The 17,807-nt window shown below is 38.6% G+C and overlaps 1 protein-coding gene across 1 annotated transcript; it reads right to left on the reverse strand.

Moving 5' to 3' along the window:
* Positions 1-785: 785 nt before the first annotated feature.
* Positions 786-7,870, reverse strand: GPR141 (G protein-coupled receptor 141). The gene is made up of 2 exons (XM_032700569.1): positions 7,813-7,870; positions 786-2,427 (listed from the first exon to the last, which is right to left on the reverse strand). The coding sequence occupies exon 2, from the start codon at positions 2,422-2,424 to the stop codon at positions 1,480-1,482; it is 945 nt and encodes a 314-aa protein (XP_032556460.1). The 5' UTR covers positions 2,425-2,427; positions 7,813-7,870; the 3' UTR covers positions 786-1,479.
* Positions 7,871-17,807: the final 9,937 nt, after the last annotated feature.

Consider the following 17,807-nt stretch of genomic DNA (forward strand, 5'->3'; position numbering starts at 1 on the left):
GGGTACAGCAAGATCAACCAACTGTTGTTTGATTGCTGTCTCATGTGCAAGAGATGTTGAAAGTGAAGCAGAAAGGAATGGAAAGATTCACAAGTATGAAAAGGTGGACTTCAACAGCATCACGAGGAGAGACTGTCACTGGAAATTATCAGCTGATAACCTCTAATTCAACAAATGATTAAGTTATTATCCCACTGACTCTAGATGAAAAAATGTGGACTTATCCAGATGGCAAAAAAAAGAAAGATATATTAGCAATTGATGTCTTGGATTATACAAGTCAGAGATTTATATTCTTTTTTTGGGGATCGGTGGAAAGCAGCTGAGCTATGAAAGCCTGAATGTCTTTCACAGAATTATTTTGCTGAATTTTTCATCTTTTCTAGTAGATTCAATTCTGTCTTCAGAGACAGCGCTGACTATCCCTCACTGAGATATAATTAGCTTTTTAGCTACACTAGTTCTATTAACTTTTTCCATTCCTCCAATCCAAGCAATAACATTTTCATTCCTTCTCCCAGTAGCGTACAAAATTTAGAGAGTTGATTTCAAGCAAAAGATACTGTGAGTAATTAGTTATAAACTTCAGAATTGCACAAAATCAACATAAGATTTAAAAAAAAGCATTGTTACCTTGGATACCTAAAATATTTGACATTTTAAGACAAGACAACTGTGTCTGAATGATCTAAATAAAATGATCCTCACTGTAAAATGTTTTTTAAATTGAATAATTCTGTAAAGAATAATACATAATAATAAGGCTTTTGTTTGAACTTGCACTGTTCATTTCAGTAGCAATGTGTAATTTTTGTTAGACAACAAAACTCTTTTCTGCTACAGAGATACCATCTCCAAAAGGTGATTTTGAAAAAAGTATTTTAAGAAATAACTATTTATTACTGGTTTGGTTTTAAATAGTTTGTTTAATTGTTAATTCACTTAGAAAGTTTTGTTTGTCTTTACAGTGAAGGAACAGACCTACTCAGGAGGAACTATAGTTTCCCGATATTTTATGAGAGCTTGTGGAGAATACATAAGAGATGAATGGTAAAATTTTATAGGTCTTTAAGTTTCAAAAATCTGTACATTAGTCTGTAAAAACCTGCTTTTCTATTTGTGTTTCTGCACTGCAAATTCTCAGATCTTCTCCTAGTGCCTTTGACTTCACAAATCTTAATGTAGAAATAAAAAAAAAAAGACAGAAGAGCCCATGATCTTTCTTCACTCTTCTCCAGATCCGTTCACAACTCACTGTGTAGCATCATGAGGAAATCCCTGAGGTCACCCTCCAGTGCCAGCTGAGACACCAGAGGCAGTTTGGCACATTACTTCAGGGAGCTGGTGTGCAGAGCCCTCTGTGAGTGTGTTGCACTGTTTCCAGGGCCCACTCTGACTTACTGAGTAGAGGGTTTGTCATGCCTGTCCATCACCATCCTTTCCCAGGTCCAGGTCCACACATGCCACAGGAGGCTGACACTAGCAGCAACACAACCTGCTGCTGAGCATCCCTACCTTTTGCTTGAATAAGCGGCTTCCACTCAGCACAAATGACAGCAGGTCCAGACAGCTCAGGGCAGTCAGGCTCAAAAAAACCTCATTGTAGCTTTCTAACTGGCCAAAATCCCTAATGTGTTGTACGTAGTAGGCCCTAAAGAGGTGATAGGGAAGGAAGCAAATTATGATGACCCAGATGAAAATCAAGTTTTTCACCTGGGCCCAGAACTCTTGGTGTGACCAGAAAGAGGTGGAAAGTTTTCTTGCCACTTTTACCAGGATAAAAATCTGCAGGCCCAAGAGGACACAAGAAATGCAGGCAACAGCTACAATTAGGATGTAGTTTAGGGCTTTCACGCTCTCCCGTTGTAGCTCTTTGTGGAACTTGAAGCATGTTGTATCATTGTATGAGCCTGAACGTCCATACTGGAAGTGAAAAACAGGCACCACAAAGACGATGACAATGACCCACACGGCAGCACTTGCTGCAACTGCATGCAGCTTCCTATAAAACTCTACTTTGTCCTTCCATTGAAAGAAGATCAGCCACCGGATCACCAGCGTGATCACATAAAATAGGAAGGTCAGGTACATGTGGATGTGCACCATTGCACTCACCATTTTGCAAAATGACATCTTGAATACCCACTTCTTGTTGACATAGTAGTGGATGCGGAAGGGCATCGTGAAGAGGAGGAGGCTGTGCACAACAACCAGGTTAATGATGGCAGTAGTGGTCACAGACAGAGTGTTCATATTGACCAGCACAAATGACATTGTGATGGACCCAATTCCACCTCCAGCAAAGGCAACTGAGTAGACAGTAATCAGTATGGTATTCATGGTGCTGGTGTGAATGAAGGCTGAGGAGGAGTCACTGCTGTTCCCAGTCTCTTCAGTCATGTTCCTGAAATCTTCCTTGTACATATTCTAGAAATGAAAGAATACAGAAAGACTAAGATAAAGTAGGAATGAGAGGGCCTATCTAAAAAGCTAGTAGCACTTTCCACCTGGCTCTTGCCCAAGGAATAATCGTTAAATCTCACAAATGGCACCAGTACTGTAACAGTACAGGAGCTGTAACCAATAGTTTTATCCAAACATCCTTCAGCCTAGAGGAAAACAGAAGAGGAGGTTGGGCAGAGAAGCTGCTCCGTCCTCAAGATATTGCTAGCCATACCCTTAAAAACAACCATGAGTCAACAATATGTGGGAAGAAAAGATCCTTAGAGAAATTACATGATTGTGCTGTTGTTAGTTCTCCTCTATTCTGAGCATCTGCATGCTTTTACAGTGAAGATCAGAGGTCTTGTTTGAATTCTGCTACTCATTCATCAATTTGTTTATTTGCAACACAAATCTGTCCTTCACAGAACCAGATAACAACCATATGTTGCTCAGTCAAAGCTACAAATTTTGTTTGTTACCAAGAGCTAAGCTTTGCACACACTCCTTCTTTGTGGACAGTTTATCTGAGCAAGGGATTAAACACCATGGATACCCAGACTCCATGAAGATCCTGCTCAGATCCTGCCAGACCAAGTAGCGTGGGCAGTGCTGTCCTGGTCCTCAGGGCACACCTTACATGTGTTATGAAATGGGCTGCTGGAAAACACTGGGAAAGGACACCCTGGGTAAGTGTAAATCAGCCTGCCTGGCCTGAGCAGAAGCTAGATACAAGTTAATAGCAAATTTAATAAGTATGCTACATGTTTTTAATATATTACTCTTTCAAAGAGAGATTACATATCACTCTTATAATTCTAAATGCATCTTCTCGTAGGATTTTTAAGTACTACAAGATCATATGGAGGGGTGAAAAGTTCAGGTAGGGTGTTATCCTAAAGCATATTTGCATGTATGTAGATGTCCAGAGGATGTCCACACTACAGTCACAGAAAAGAAGCAGGGAAAACTGAACAGTGCTGGGCTCTGTACTATCCCAGTTATAGTGCTACTGTTACCTGAACTATAATTTAAAACTGACTCTGGTATGTCATCCATTTCACCAGTGAATCCCACAGCACAAGAGGGGGTCTTCCCCCAACTGAGTTTTTGTGATATTTCATTTAATACTTCAATGTTTTAGCTTCAGAAAGTAGTTCCTCAATCTCTTTGTAAGAGTGGGGTTTCAGTTTACTTTCTTTTTTTTTTTTAGGTAGCACATACTGCCAAATTTGGGAGAGGACAAAAGTTTTTAGCAGTCCTCTGTTTTTATGGAAAAGACAAGATGCCTATACAGTTTCATAAACTGGTTTTTCTCATAGTGGGGAATGAATATCTGTCATGCACCTCAGATTTTTTTGTTGTTTCTTGGCAATATTCCTAAGCACTCACTCTTACAGTAATCAAGATCTGTTCAGACTTTGAAAAGTTGGTTATTCTCTAGCTATCCCAATGCATCTAAGACTCCAAATACTTTATTATAACCAATATATATATAACAACCATATCCCAAATTGATATGGTGCTTGTTGGCATTACTGACATTTTCTGTTTGATCCTGATTTCAGTGTTACATGGACAACTAATTCCAGTGCATTAGGAGAAGTATAATGGGTTGCAAGGAAAGAACTTTTTCTCAAAGTCAAGGTAGATTGGCACACTGCAGCTCTTGCATCAGAAATGGTGCAAGTTCCTTCCAGTTCTGTTCTCATTTCTGAGACGTGTTTCAGCCTCACAATCATGCAAGTCAGAAGGGATTAGCAATAGCTCTTCATCTGTTTCTCCAAGTTCTTAGGCTTTAATTTGAAAAGATATCTCTAAAAAATGACATTATCACACTGTTATGAGTTAAAATGCATATTTAAAGTTAACAAGTTTTAAAAGCACCACAGCCCTAAAGGCAATATGCTGGAAATGTGGCTTAGTGTGAGCAGCCCCAGAAGCAGGCTGCACTTGGAGAGGAAGAACCCCTGATGGTCACTCTTCGGCGCCCGATGGTGAAACCTGAACTGAAGGCAGTAAGAACAGATAAGCAGAAGTCAGATAACTGATATCTTCATCAGATGTTCTGATTAAGGGAACAGCAAGAGACCTATTTCTCTCTGCAAATAAGAAACTGAAACACAGAAATGAAGGTTTCTGCAGAATTTTGTGGTCATCGTTAAATCCCCACACTGTAACATTGTGCAGGAAATGTAATTTTAATTAATCTTCAAAAAAAAAGGCTATTGGCAGCTATGATAGAAGATTATCAGCTCCTCAAGACTGCAGGCATCCCACTGAAATATCACTGTGTGATGAATACAGAGTATAGCATGACACAGGGTATGTTTCACAGAGGAAATGCTGCTTTCTGGTGAAATGAGGTTTCCTATTGTAATGACATTCACAAAGCTATAACCTACTGACCTGAAATATAACTAGCAAGTCCTTTTGCCAGAATTTAGCAAGAGGCACATGGAATGAGAATTAATGTGGGTCTTACAAGACTGATTGATCATATGACATAAGGCTATGATCTGAACCTCATTACAAACATGAGCTATAGAAGCCTCCAAAAGCTGCAAAATATCTCCAGCAGAGGAGGAACAACAGAAGAGACCAACGAGAGTGTCATCAAGTTAAGAACTGGTCTCTTCCCGTGTTGCTTAACCCTTTGTCAGTGTCAGCTGGTGTAAGTTCTTGCTGGCTGTAACAGTACTTCAGTACTTGCCTCAGTACTGAATCCAGCTTGCTTAAAACTACTTTTTTAAGTAATCTGATGATTAGCTTACATTTTATAGAGGGGTTGTACCCTGGTCAAAGAGTTACAGTTCAGTCTCATTCCTTCTTGCCTTCTCCCCACACACCACTGCCCCAAACAATGTCTGAAGCACCAAGGAGCTCCTTCAGGAGGGTGCTTTGCAGCTTTGTCTCAGCCAGGCTGATTCCCCTCATGAATGCTAATTTTAGCTATTGACATCTGCAGGAAGAGAAGGAGCATGGAAAGGGCTTGCACATCCAAAGGCAAAGAGTTTCTTCTCAAGGAGCTGTTCTTGTTTCTGCGCCTACCTACCCCCTCTAGCAACTGCCAGTTCAGTGATATCACTCAGGTCTTGGAGCAAGGTTTGGTTTTCTTCTGTGTTGAGTCTCATAACTTGGCTAAAATTCTACTGGACTTGTGCCTTGAACAGCCATGTGGCAACGGTGGGCACTACTTCAATTTGAGTGCCATTGCAGTTGCTGGTGCCAACGGCTTGAGGACAATTGCAAAAATAGCTCTGTTTTAGTCTGACAAAGGAGGTAGGTTACCAAGAGGCCAGAGACTGGGTTCTTTCAGAAATATGGTCAGAATAAAGATTCTTGTGCATTCAAGATTTGACAGTTGTTGGTGTGGATAAGGTCACCACACTCATTTCTAGTAACTGTCTGTGCAGCACAGTCTGCAAGACTAACCTGGACTGCTTTCTTCAGGCCAGAGCAAGTCATAATCCACAATCCCTGGCAGTGTTCAAGGACAGGCTGCATGGGACTTTGAACAACCTTGTCTAGTGAAAGGTGTCCCTTCCCATAGCAGAACATTTGGAACTAAATGATTTTTAAGGTCTCTTTCGTCCCAAACCATTGTGTGTTTCTATGATTTATGAAAACAATTTGATCTCTGTTAAAATCTTCCAAGTAAAAAATATTCATTCCAACGTTCAGGAATTTGTTTCTCTTATCTTACTGTTACTTATACTACTATTTAAAAAAAAAAAAAGAAAGAAAGAAAGAGAAAAAAAATTAACCATCTTTCTGACAGAATTTGTACAACTTCAGCTTCCAGGCATTTTGTGTGCTTCTGGTTCTCTCTTCAAATTTAAAAACCTTTTGTCAAATTTTTACTTCCCCTATAGACACCTGGAGATAAATAGAGATAAGGGACAGAAGATATTTATCACCTCTTGATTTCAATCATACCTGTGGCTCATCACTGCACTGCCATTATGCTCTTATTTGGTTCTTAGGTGAATGACTTTGCAATGGTAAAATGCATGTTTCTTGTTTGCATATGACTTAGCAATCCAGATCAGCCTGTCACTGGTTTGCTCCATTCATTGCAGGTCATTTTCCCAACCTGATCCATGAGTCACCATTATATTACATCAACATTATATCAACTTGCTGAAAAAAAAAGCCCATTTGTCAGAAATGATGACACTTACAATCTCTGCCAAAGCTCTAATCTGTATAACAAGTGTTTGCAAAATTTATCCCCCCATACACGTCTGCTGAGAGACTGGCAGGCTTCACACAGATTTTCATGTGTTCTGACAATTGGGTTCTGCAGAAGAAGCATTTGAAGCCTGCATGCATCCGACTGAGAAGTTTCATTTGAATTTGGAGGGGGAAAAAGTTCAATTCAAATGAAAGATTTCTATTTTTGACAGACTTAATAAATTTGGAACATGAATGTTTCTCAGAACTGACATTTCTGCACTGAACTAGTCTAGGCTGAAGAAAGTGCAAAACACAAATATTTTTTAACAAAAGTCTGTTTAAAATCTGCATTTGTTTCACAGATATCCTCATTTAGTGTCAGAGACGCTTTCTGTTGAGGGTATTATAATTGCATTTCAATTTGCTCTAATTCCACACTGTGTTATGGTAATGTAATGCAGGCTATGCCACTAGAATAATTGCAGAATTCCTTTCATTTCAAAATAATGACACACACCTGAAGTCTGAAGTATTGAATCTGCTTAGTGGAAAACACTAAAAATACAAAAGATATTAAATATCAAGTTCATGTTTACATTTAGACATTGACTTTTTTGCGAACAACTTCTAGTGATTCCTCTAACTCATTCTGTCCCTCATCGACTGATATCTTACAGACTGTGTTAACATTATACTGATACTTTGTAATTTAAATTCAGTCTATTGAAGAGCAAAGGGGATGGAAAAACATGTTGGATTAGTAATCTTTCATTGGAGATTTTCACTATTTTTACACAAAAAAATAGAAACCATGAAGTCTTCCTAAAAATCATCATTTACCTTCCTAGCTGTATCTTAACAGAGATGACAAACCCTTCTGGTCTTTACAGAGACTGGGTGATATTAAACGCACACAAAAAGATGGGTGAAAACAAAATGCATTGCATGAAGAAAACAAAATTTTAGAAGGCAGTGTAGAACTACAGGGTAGCAATATAAAAAAAAATGAAGCAATGTTTTTCTGTACTAGGAAATTACAAAACACAAAGAGAAAACAGTTGTGCAGAAAAGCTTTAAAATGTGTTCAAAATAAAGCAAATAGACAATTGAATACTTTTTTCCCCTTAAGTCGCAAACATTCTTTTAAAAGCTTTGCAAACCAAGGTTTTTGTTCACTCTGTGTATACTTACAGATTAGAGTTTCTCTCCACTCTTCAAGTGTTGTTTACTTAGATCTTCATTTTATGTAAGCTCTAAGAATAAAAAGCAAAAGAACTGATATTTGAAAAAATCATTGCCTTACTTCCTTCTTTGAGCCTGTGACAAAACATTAACCTTGAGGCTCAACAGTGTGAGGGCAGGGCTGCCCATGAGTACACAACCTTGAGAAGATTTTTAGTTGCATCACCAGACCCCTTAACTTGCAGCTACTTCTTAGCCATAAGAGGTCTTCAAAGCCTCCCATTTCTGAACAGTCACATTCTACTTCCAACTAAAATGCTAAAGCATACACACAGATGTGAGCCCCACAAGTTACAAAGATACTTGTCTGGAAAAACTATTCCCCAGAGTCAAGGGGATGATTTGAAAGACTGTTTTGAGAAAACAGCGTAGGACAAGAGCAAAATATGATCTAGGTGGTAACTGACTAAGTGTGGGTTTGGATGTGGTTAGAGACACCAAAGTGTAAGGGACGAAATAAAGCTCATCCTGCAGCCCAGCACCATGTCTCAGTCCTGCTTTCTGCCAAGATTTTAGCTCAGTATCTGGATCTTGGTGCCTGGTGCCATCATTATACCTGTACAGTGCTAAGCAAAGGAAACTATCCACTTTACTAAAAAAAGATTCACCGCACCAGTATCAAAGGCTCATCAGTGGTGATGGTTGTTGTGTGTGGTGTGTGTGGTAAAAGATGTCTTACTGCAGGACTGAGTCTCTGTGAGGAGTCTGTGCAAGGTGAGTTTTGCCCTCCTGAAGACTTACTGCATTTCTATCAGAACACACCACTATATTTGAGTATAATTGTTTTGAAAGCAATGGTGTTGACAGACAACCTTTACATATATTCTTACACAAGAACATTTTAACTGACTACATCCTGTTGCTTCACATCTGGTTAAAGAAACATGAGGGAAGTACTGTTCTGTGGTACTTCACAACAGACTGGTGTGTGATGGAGATTGTCTTTTTGCATTTTGCAATTTTAACAGTGGCTGACAGCTAAAGAACTGTTCAGATAATATTAAAAAGTGATCATAATAATAATGCTTAGCTCTTACCAAGTACCCTTCTGCAGCTAATCTCAAAGTTCTGCTAAAAGGCATTACATACTACTCTCCCTGTTCTAAAGCTAAAAAGCTGAAAACTCTGTGGCAAAGGCAGATCTATAGCTGAGATATCCTTAAATGAAGACCTATGCCTTCTCAAGTTAGTCATGTTGTCTTGGCTTCTTCTAGGTCTTGTTCTAGAATGAATACATCCCAACTATTAGTGGAAAGAAAGATAAGGTATCTTAAAGACCTTCAATAGTATCTGTATGTGGGTTTTTAAGTTATGGAATATTTTTGATATATATAAGAAGTTAATATATAGGTAAATATACATTAAAACATAAATTAATATGTCTAATATTGATATTTATTGTTTATATAATAAAATATTACAATTACTTAACATAGAAGTTATATAATTTTGTTGATAAATAACAATGTTGTTTTCCCAAGCAGTCATCATAAATGGAGTTTTCCAGATTGACTTCTTCCTATGTGTTTGCAATTGGCAAATCTTCAATCCTTTAATCCATGATTAAACCAGAGTATGGTCTGGGACAGGCATCCTCATTACTGTTGTTGGTCTTTATTTTTGTAGTTAGTGTCAAGTTCTAGATAGGTTTAGAATGCTTAATATACATGATTGCAATTCATTTTCCCTGCTAAATTGATGGAATTTTGCAACAGCATGTATAATGGATTCCAGAGTGGTATGTTTAGATTTTCAACAGCAATGTACTGAGCTGGTGGCAGAATGTGATCATTTTAGAGCATCACCAGTTGCATTTAAACGCTGATGCTAGAAATGCATGTATTTTGTAAGTTTTGAGTCATTGTTGATGGTTTTAGCAATACCCTAAAAATCTAGAAGTGTGTTTTCACAGTACCATTCTGTCATCTGAATTAGACCATCACCAAGTTTGAATTTGCATTATAGCAACAGTTTTATGGGCCAAGGTTGTTTAACCCAAGTCTGGGCCAGATTTCAAGGACTACTTGTCCTGGGATCTGATTATCGTCAAGGTACCTTTACTCTGGGTTGTGTGAAAAGTCCTTGAGAAAAGAGAACTGTCTCCTTTATGCTCAGGCATAATACATGATGTTGTGATTTTTCAGCTATTCCAAACTTAGAGTTGTACACAGAATAACCATGGCAACACAGATGTTTTGGTTTTCTACATTTATTGTGCTAGGACTCAAGGATTTGGAGTGATAATTCAGAAGTGGACTGTACAGGGTGGTAGGATGTATGCAGGCGTGGTGGTTGGCTCCCCTGTAAAACTACTCCTCTCCTCTTATGTAGGTGACAGACAGCAAAAAATAACATCCACCTGAATACCTTAAATTCATTGTGCGTAACCTGACTCTTAGTTAGCTGTGGATGAAGCTTGAGTGTTGGTCTTGAAAACACTGAACTGATGTGGAAAACTGAGAATTCAGGAGAGCATCTTCCACTATATTTTGTGCTCCTTACAAAAAGCCCAAATCTGTTCAGAGGCCCTAGTCCTAGTGTGTAAGAGTGGCTAATCAGTTATTAAGTTGCAATTGTGACAGGTTATTTGCAATTTATTATTAAGTAACAGATCAGCTGATAATATGAAGAACTGAAAGGCAGTCTGTAATTAGAGTAACTTTTAGCCGTTATCAACAAAATCTTATTTTTTACTCATATTTCTATCATAGCTTACTATTTCAAGCACCTGAATAGAAATATATTAATTATCTACAAAAGGAAAAACATTCAGTATCAACACCAACCAAAACCACTTTGTGGATAATAGGGGTTTTTTTATGTCTCTATCTGGGTTCTGAAACAGTTGTGATTTGTGGCTGTCACCCAGGCAGTGCAAGGTGTCCTATGAATGAAAAATACTGCCTGTGACACATCTGAAAGGACATTTTGGAAAAGTACAACAAGGAAAATGTGACTTGCAATTCCTTATTTCACGCACCTTTGCACAGCAGAGTTATAAATTCATACTTCTCTGAAAAGTGAAAATACATCTGGTGGCCTCCTCCTAGTTTCTTTTTCTAATTTACGGGGAAAAACACTGACTTTGTAAGTTACTGTCCCTGGGCATTATTGTTCAAAATAAATTTGCTTAAAAGTACCTGAGGTGAAATGTTGTGGAGAAAGTCTGTTTCCCCTTCAGTCTATTTCACTACCTTTTCCTCCTGCGGAAATGTCAGAATTGCACCTCATTCCATGTTGAAGTATAGCATATAAATACAACCGCCTCAAATTTCTATTAAGGTCCCACCAGAATCCAGGTCTTTCAACAGAAAAGTACTGAAAACAAACCAAAACCTAGATCCACATCAAAATCCTGTGTATTTCTTCTTCGGTCATGTGTGTGGGAGGGATCCCAGACCTCAAAAGCAGCTATTTTAACACTAATAGCACTAGTAATTTGCCCAGTTGTCCCCATACCTCCTTTTCTTTTCTACAGGAACTACTTTAGCTTCAATGTTTGTCATTGTGGACAGGAGGAGGAATCAAAACTCAATATAAAAGGTGTCTGTTCAGACTAAATGGACCTTTTTGAGGGGCTGTCTTACTTATACTAACAACTGCACATTTTTAGCAGTATATCACCAACTCGAGTGTTACCTTGTTCTACAGGATTTTACTAGTTTATACCTGTTGCAAGCCAGTAGGTTTTTCAGGGGATATGCCTTTCATTAGGAATCCAGCACAGCTATTCACTCATTATGGAAGCTTTTTCTCACCAGGGTGAAAAAAAATGTAAGGGGAGCTGATTGACAAGGAGATGCATTACTCCTGCCATAAGGATGACATTAGACTGCAGAGAATGAAATTATATATATGGCACCATGCTGATTCTATATGCATATATGCCTTTCCAAAAAGAAAAAATCCTTTCCTTCACCTTGAAAAGACAGTGCTCATCTTAAAATTTGTTTGAACTCCATACTAGCCTCTCACTAATTGCCTGCTGAGGTAGGCAGAGTGTTGTAAGAAAGAATGTATTTTTTAAAAAAGATTACAGCACAAGTCTATTGCTACTCACTCTCAAAATATTTACTGCAATTCCTAATAATGTTTTATTTTCAGATTGTTTATTTCATTTGCTTTCTGACAGAGGAGGTAATGCAAACTCTGTTAGCAGATGCATGGAGAAAATCATTTTACTAATGATCACCTTCATGCTGAATATACTCATACAGATATTTATGAAATTTAGTATGCTAAATAGTGTTGTCTGTGTTAGCAGAGGAACAAACCTCCCTGCATTAATCTAAGAGTGTCTGCCTCAGAGCAGCACAAAAATGATAGCTTGATGCCAGTACTGATCAATTGATAACGAAGATGCTTTCCTACCTTAGCATAAGCACAATAAAAAATACATGACTTTGCTACTACAGGTGGGTTAGAGAGGAATTCAGGGTTCCTCCCATCTCTATCAGAAATGAGTTTACTGAAAGGTAGTTTTTCCATGCTGCATTCATAAAGTACACTGGTTTGCAAGAGCCTTTCCTGATCAGCACAGCTAAAGACTGCATAATGGAGTGAGGTTCTGTATGCACACAAGTACTCTGTTACATCAAATTGTTTGGGCTGAAATGGTTGGTTTTGCTATTACGTGTGGAGGTTTCTATTCTGAACAAAAGATAACCTTCTGTGTTAAAGTAAGGTCTTCAGTGCATTTGCCAAAATGTGAAACCAATTGTGTTTGCAATAAGCTCATTACTAATGAATTTTTTAAGACTTTTGCCTATATGAAATTCAGCTGAAATATTTAAGGATGCAGCTACACACTCCAGCCAGCAGCAATTGTAGAAACACCTATGGTGAATGCTATGTTCTGGGCTGTGGGAAGAATACCTACACCTACCCTTTGTTCCACCATCCTCCTAATGTGTTTTCTCTTAGCTTCTCTCCCCATTTTTCGACACGGGAGTCCACAGAAAATCTTGGGACGTGCTGCTTGTGGACATAATGCTGTTTTGCCAGTCCAAATATGCTTATTTGTTTTTGGAGTGTCTTGTGCTGTGGTGTGGTACTGGGTCCCTGTTCTCTATTGGCCTTTTTATAGACTTCTCTATAAGAAATAGAACTGCAAACAATAAATTATCAAATACCATCCCTTTCTAACTTCCTTCTTCTCATTTCATCCAGGTTATTTGATGTTCTGTACATCTTCCTTATCGCTTGAAAGCATAAGTGCCCAATATTTTGCATAATTATTCACTATAGCTCTTATGAGCTCTTATAGCTGAAGACAAACTGATGAGACATTCCTGTATGATAGTATGAGCCCTGCATGATAGATGAACAGGTAAAAAAAATAAAAAAAAAGAGAAAAAAAGTAAAATCCACATGGAGTCAGTGAAGCATGGTGAAGACCCAAAAAGCACAAATGTAAGTTGGTACAACAGTGAATGGAGTAGGAAATACCCTGAGCAGACATGAGCTCTTGTGCCAAAGCAAAATAGTGGTATGACCTTCAGCTTCTTAGCAGGATTTGTTAGATGGGTTGCAGTAACATGCCTCTTTAGCACCATTGCTTCTGGTTCCCAAGTTAGCACATTAAGCACTAATTTGAATACATCTTCACAGAAAAGATAACCCCAAAATAGCTTTTCTCTTGATAGCAGTGATGCTAAGAATTTTGGGAGAATGCAGTTAATGTGTTTAATTGTGCCACTGAAATGGAAATGAGAAGGATCAACTCACTGAGGAGAGATTTTCATTGTTACCTTTCTTTTCTCTCCACACCATCAAGTCAGGATCATCACCGAAAGTGATTGAATGATTTCTACAGCCCTTATAGTGATACGTATCACCATTTACTGTTAAGTATCTTTAACATAATCTAAAGTGCAGATAAAGTAATGCCTATATTGTATCCAGTCCAGATTTTCCTTATGTCTCTTACTTTGGCTAAAACTCTTTTCCTCTTAATTTCACTTAAGAAGAAAGATTTCACTCTGTTCAGTGAGCTGACAATAAAATAATGAATTCTGTATCAAAAGCTATCTCCACTTAATTTTCAGATTCAGTTACCCCTATCAAATTAGTGGGCATCTGAGCTCGTTCCATTCCCACGCCTAAGATTATCCTCACATGAACTTAATTTCAGTTGTTTAACAGAGATCTGTTCTAGGTTAGGAAGAAGTTCATTAGACCAGTGAGAAGTTCCAACATCATATTTGCTATGTTTTTTTCTGAGATATTTTTTCCCTGGACTTCTTTGTTTCAGATTCAGAAGCAGAACGCACAGGGTTTTTTAGGGGTAAAATGGTAGAAGTCATGAAGTCTTTCTATATGGCGCTGACATTGTGAGCTTGACGTATGTGTGCAATTCAGAAAGCAATGCTCTGTAGAAATATCTAAGCTAGCTTTAAATAGGTAGTTAGTGATAAATCTATGCTAGTGTACCATTCCCTCTAGTCAAATTTATTCCCATTTTCCAGGCTTAGAGGCTTCATCACTTCAATTAGCTTCTCCAGAGCTAGTTTTCATACCTCTGCACGATACTGCTGAAGGTCATGTGCACATCCCAGTCTGTGTTGAGTCTTAAAAACATTCAGGTTGTCAGGGACCTCTGAAGATTTTACAGTCAAACCTCCTGTTGAAAGTGGGAATATAGTCTGAGTTATCCAGGGTCGCATCAAGCTGATTCTTTAATATTTCCAGCAGAGGGAATTCTGCCACTCTGAATTTTTCAGTCAGTGTCTGTCTTGGACAAGGAAGACAGAATCTGGACATGACATCCCAGGTGTGGCCAAACAGGTGGTAAGTGGAGTAGAATAATCACACCCTTGACCTGCTGGCTATGGTCCTTGACCTGCTGACTCGGCTCTTGCTGATGCAGCCTGTGACAAAGTTTCATTTAACTGCTGGTCTGTGTGAGCGTCTGAGAGCCTCAAGGATGGTGTCTAAAAGCACCAAAATAAAGGCAGACCTGGCAACACTCTGTGAGGGGGGCTTGTGATGCTCAGCATCTGAGCTGATTCTGAAAAATTTACTCATCATGAAAGTATCAAAGCCTATGATAAAGCCAGTAAAAGAACAATGGAAAATTTCTTCTTATTTTTGTTTAAAGATTGGTTGTCAAAACCAATAACACTTGTCTTTCTAATTTATATTCTCTTTTAATAACTTAAATTTCAGAAAGAATTAGGAAAGTGTGGATGCTACAAAAGGAGCGCAGGGCCCCTTTCTGCAATGCTGACTCCCAAAATACACTTTTAACTACCTTCTGCTTTTCTTCTATTTATTTCACAAAATCTGACATTCACAACTGCTGTAGTGGCCTAAAACCCCTTAACGCTCTTGAATTTCATCCTGTCATATTTCCTCCCAGCTTAGCTTTAAGCTTACCTCTCACCAGGAACTGTTAAGCTTCATTCAGATCTGCAGCCTTCTCACTTGAGTTTAATAATATTTCCCTTCTCCTCCCAAAGGTGAGGGGTAGAATATTCCTTTCTGCATGTCAGTCTCCAGTAATTCTGCTGCATACCTTTGCAGCGCTTACCCAACTGCTCTCCAGCAGCATAACAGGAGACTTGCCTCGCTCTGTAAAACTCCTGGACTTTGCAGAGTAGTGCTGCTGAGGAACTGCAACTGTGGCACAGCTCTGTCTGCTTCCTGAAGTGTCACCCATTGTTCGTAAACCACAAACAGCTGACAAACGCGATTGGACCAATTGTTATCATGTCACTTATAAAGTTTATTGATGCGGATGTGTTTGGGGGTGTTATTTATTCTTGTTCTGTTCAATACATGCTAAGTAGTTCCAGTTATTGCAAAACGTATCTGCCTACAAGTGGTTATATGTGCAAAAAAGAGGACTAAACAGACTGAAAGTGAATATCACATGTGGGAGTACGTGTTTGTAGTCATGTATGTGGAGGTATAGTTATGGATGTTTCACTACCGTGGTGCGAAGGCCACTCAGCCTCTCAGCAGCATTTGCACGGTTGCTTAGATAACACCTGAGAAATGAATATATTGATCTGATGACCCTCTCAGGACCTTTCCTCATGATACAATGGTAAAATATATAGTGGTAGCAACCCTGAGGCTGGGCAACCTGCAAGGCTGAAAGCTTTCTGGTACTCCTGAAATGCTTCTGTCTTGTTATCAAACAGTAGTCTTCCAGAGAGGTGTGAGTAACCACTCTGCATGTGCTTTTGTATACTGCAGTCTTTTTAAAAATGAAAAGTACTGCCTCAAACTTTTTAGAAACGAAGAGGATAAGGCACATGGAAAGAAGAAAGTTGTGGTAGGGATTTGGTATGTTACCATCCTCTTTATAATGCACTGTTGACTCTATTTTTAATTGTATCCAATTTGTATATCTGCTACCTGAAAACTATCAGAGCAACACAGGTACATGCAAAGGTGCTACTATTCCTTCACTCCATTTAATTTCAAAATGTAGTTCTCTATCAGTGGAACAACAGAATAGCTGCTAAACTTGGCCATGCAACAAATAACAGAGTAGGACAAACTTATATTTGATTTCAAAATCTTGAAGTTACATTCCCAGGAGCTCCAGCATGAATAATAAGTGTTCAGAATAAGAATGTTCTCTTTCTTTTAAATTAAGGGCATATGCTTGGGGACTTCTAAATCTAAAAGCTCATTAAATGTTCTGTCCGATTCCTATGTTAAGATTCTACAAGATAAAAAGCAATAGTTATAGAAAATACAATACTTTTCCTAGCAACGCCTAATTACTTTTTTCAGGGTTTACTAAGGAAATTGTTGCTCCAATAACTGGTTGAGCTTAGAAAATATTCTTGTAAGACTTTAGTGATCTGCAGTAGACATAGTACTACCTTTCATCAAATAAAAATACAGCAATATTTTCCACTACGCCCAAAAGCAAAAATTAAAAACAGTGCTGAATTTGACTCAACTGTGTAATAACCTACTAGTCCTATATTATATGCTATGAAGGTAGAGCATAAAAGACTTCAGACAATTTCTTCAAAGTTACTTAGCAAGTCTGCTACTGATTCAGAACTAGACTACTTTTCACCTAATGCTGTGTCTCATGCTTTAACATATAGGCTGTATTTTGCCTTTCAATAACAATAAGGAAGGCTTCCAGAACAAAATTTCTGACATTAACCTGTGAAATTCAGTAACCGCACTGTCGACTCAAGCAAAAAGTGGCTATAAGTTTTTAAGAAGCTTCTCATCCTCAGCACTTGTATGAGATTAACTCTTAGAGAAGTAAAGTTGCACCTTCCCTTGGAACGTAGGTCTATCCATTTTTTTTCAAGACTGATCTATTTGCAGAGTCCTAGGATACAGCATATGGACTTCTGGAAATCATCTGCTCTAACCCATTACTCACAGCAGGGCCAGCTTATGTCACGTTGCTCCGTGCCTGGTCCAGTAGAGTTTGACTATCTAAAAAAATGGAGGTCACATCATGTACAGGCTCTAGTTCCAATGTCTGACCACACTCATATTGTGAATGTTTTTTTCATAACATTTAACTGGAATTTCCCATACTGCACCTTAAATCCGTTTCATCTTGTTCCATAGCTCTGAGAACCGTGCATGTCCATATTTTTCTACTACCTCTCATGAGGTAGTTGCAGAGAGTGATAAGATCTGACTGCGAATTTGGTAATGCAGCCCAGGATGTGGTTGGCCTTCTTTTTTTTTTTTTTTTATTCTCATTAATGACATAGACAAAGGGACCCTCAGCAAATTTGCAGATGACACCAAGCTGAGTGGTGCGGTTAACATACCTGAAGGATGGTATGCAATCCAGGGGGACCTGGACAAGCTCTAGAAGTGGACCCACGAGAATCACTTGAGGATTAAAAAGACCAAGTGCAAGATGCTGCACCTGGGCCTGGGCAACCCCCGGTATCAATTCAGGGTGGAGGATGAGCAGATCTAGAGCAGCCCTGCTGAGAAGAACT

The sequence above is a fragment of the Chiroxiphia lanceolata genome, chromosome 1 (genome assembly GCF_009829145.1).
Source record: "Chiroxiphia lanceolata isolate bChiLan1 chromosome 1, bChiLan1.pri, whole genome shotgun sequence".
Taxonomy (NCBI): Eukaryota; Metazoa; Chordata; class Aves; order Passeriformes; family Pipridae; genus Chiroxiphia; species Chiroxiphia lanceolata.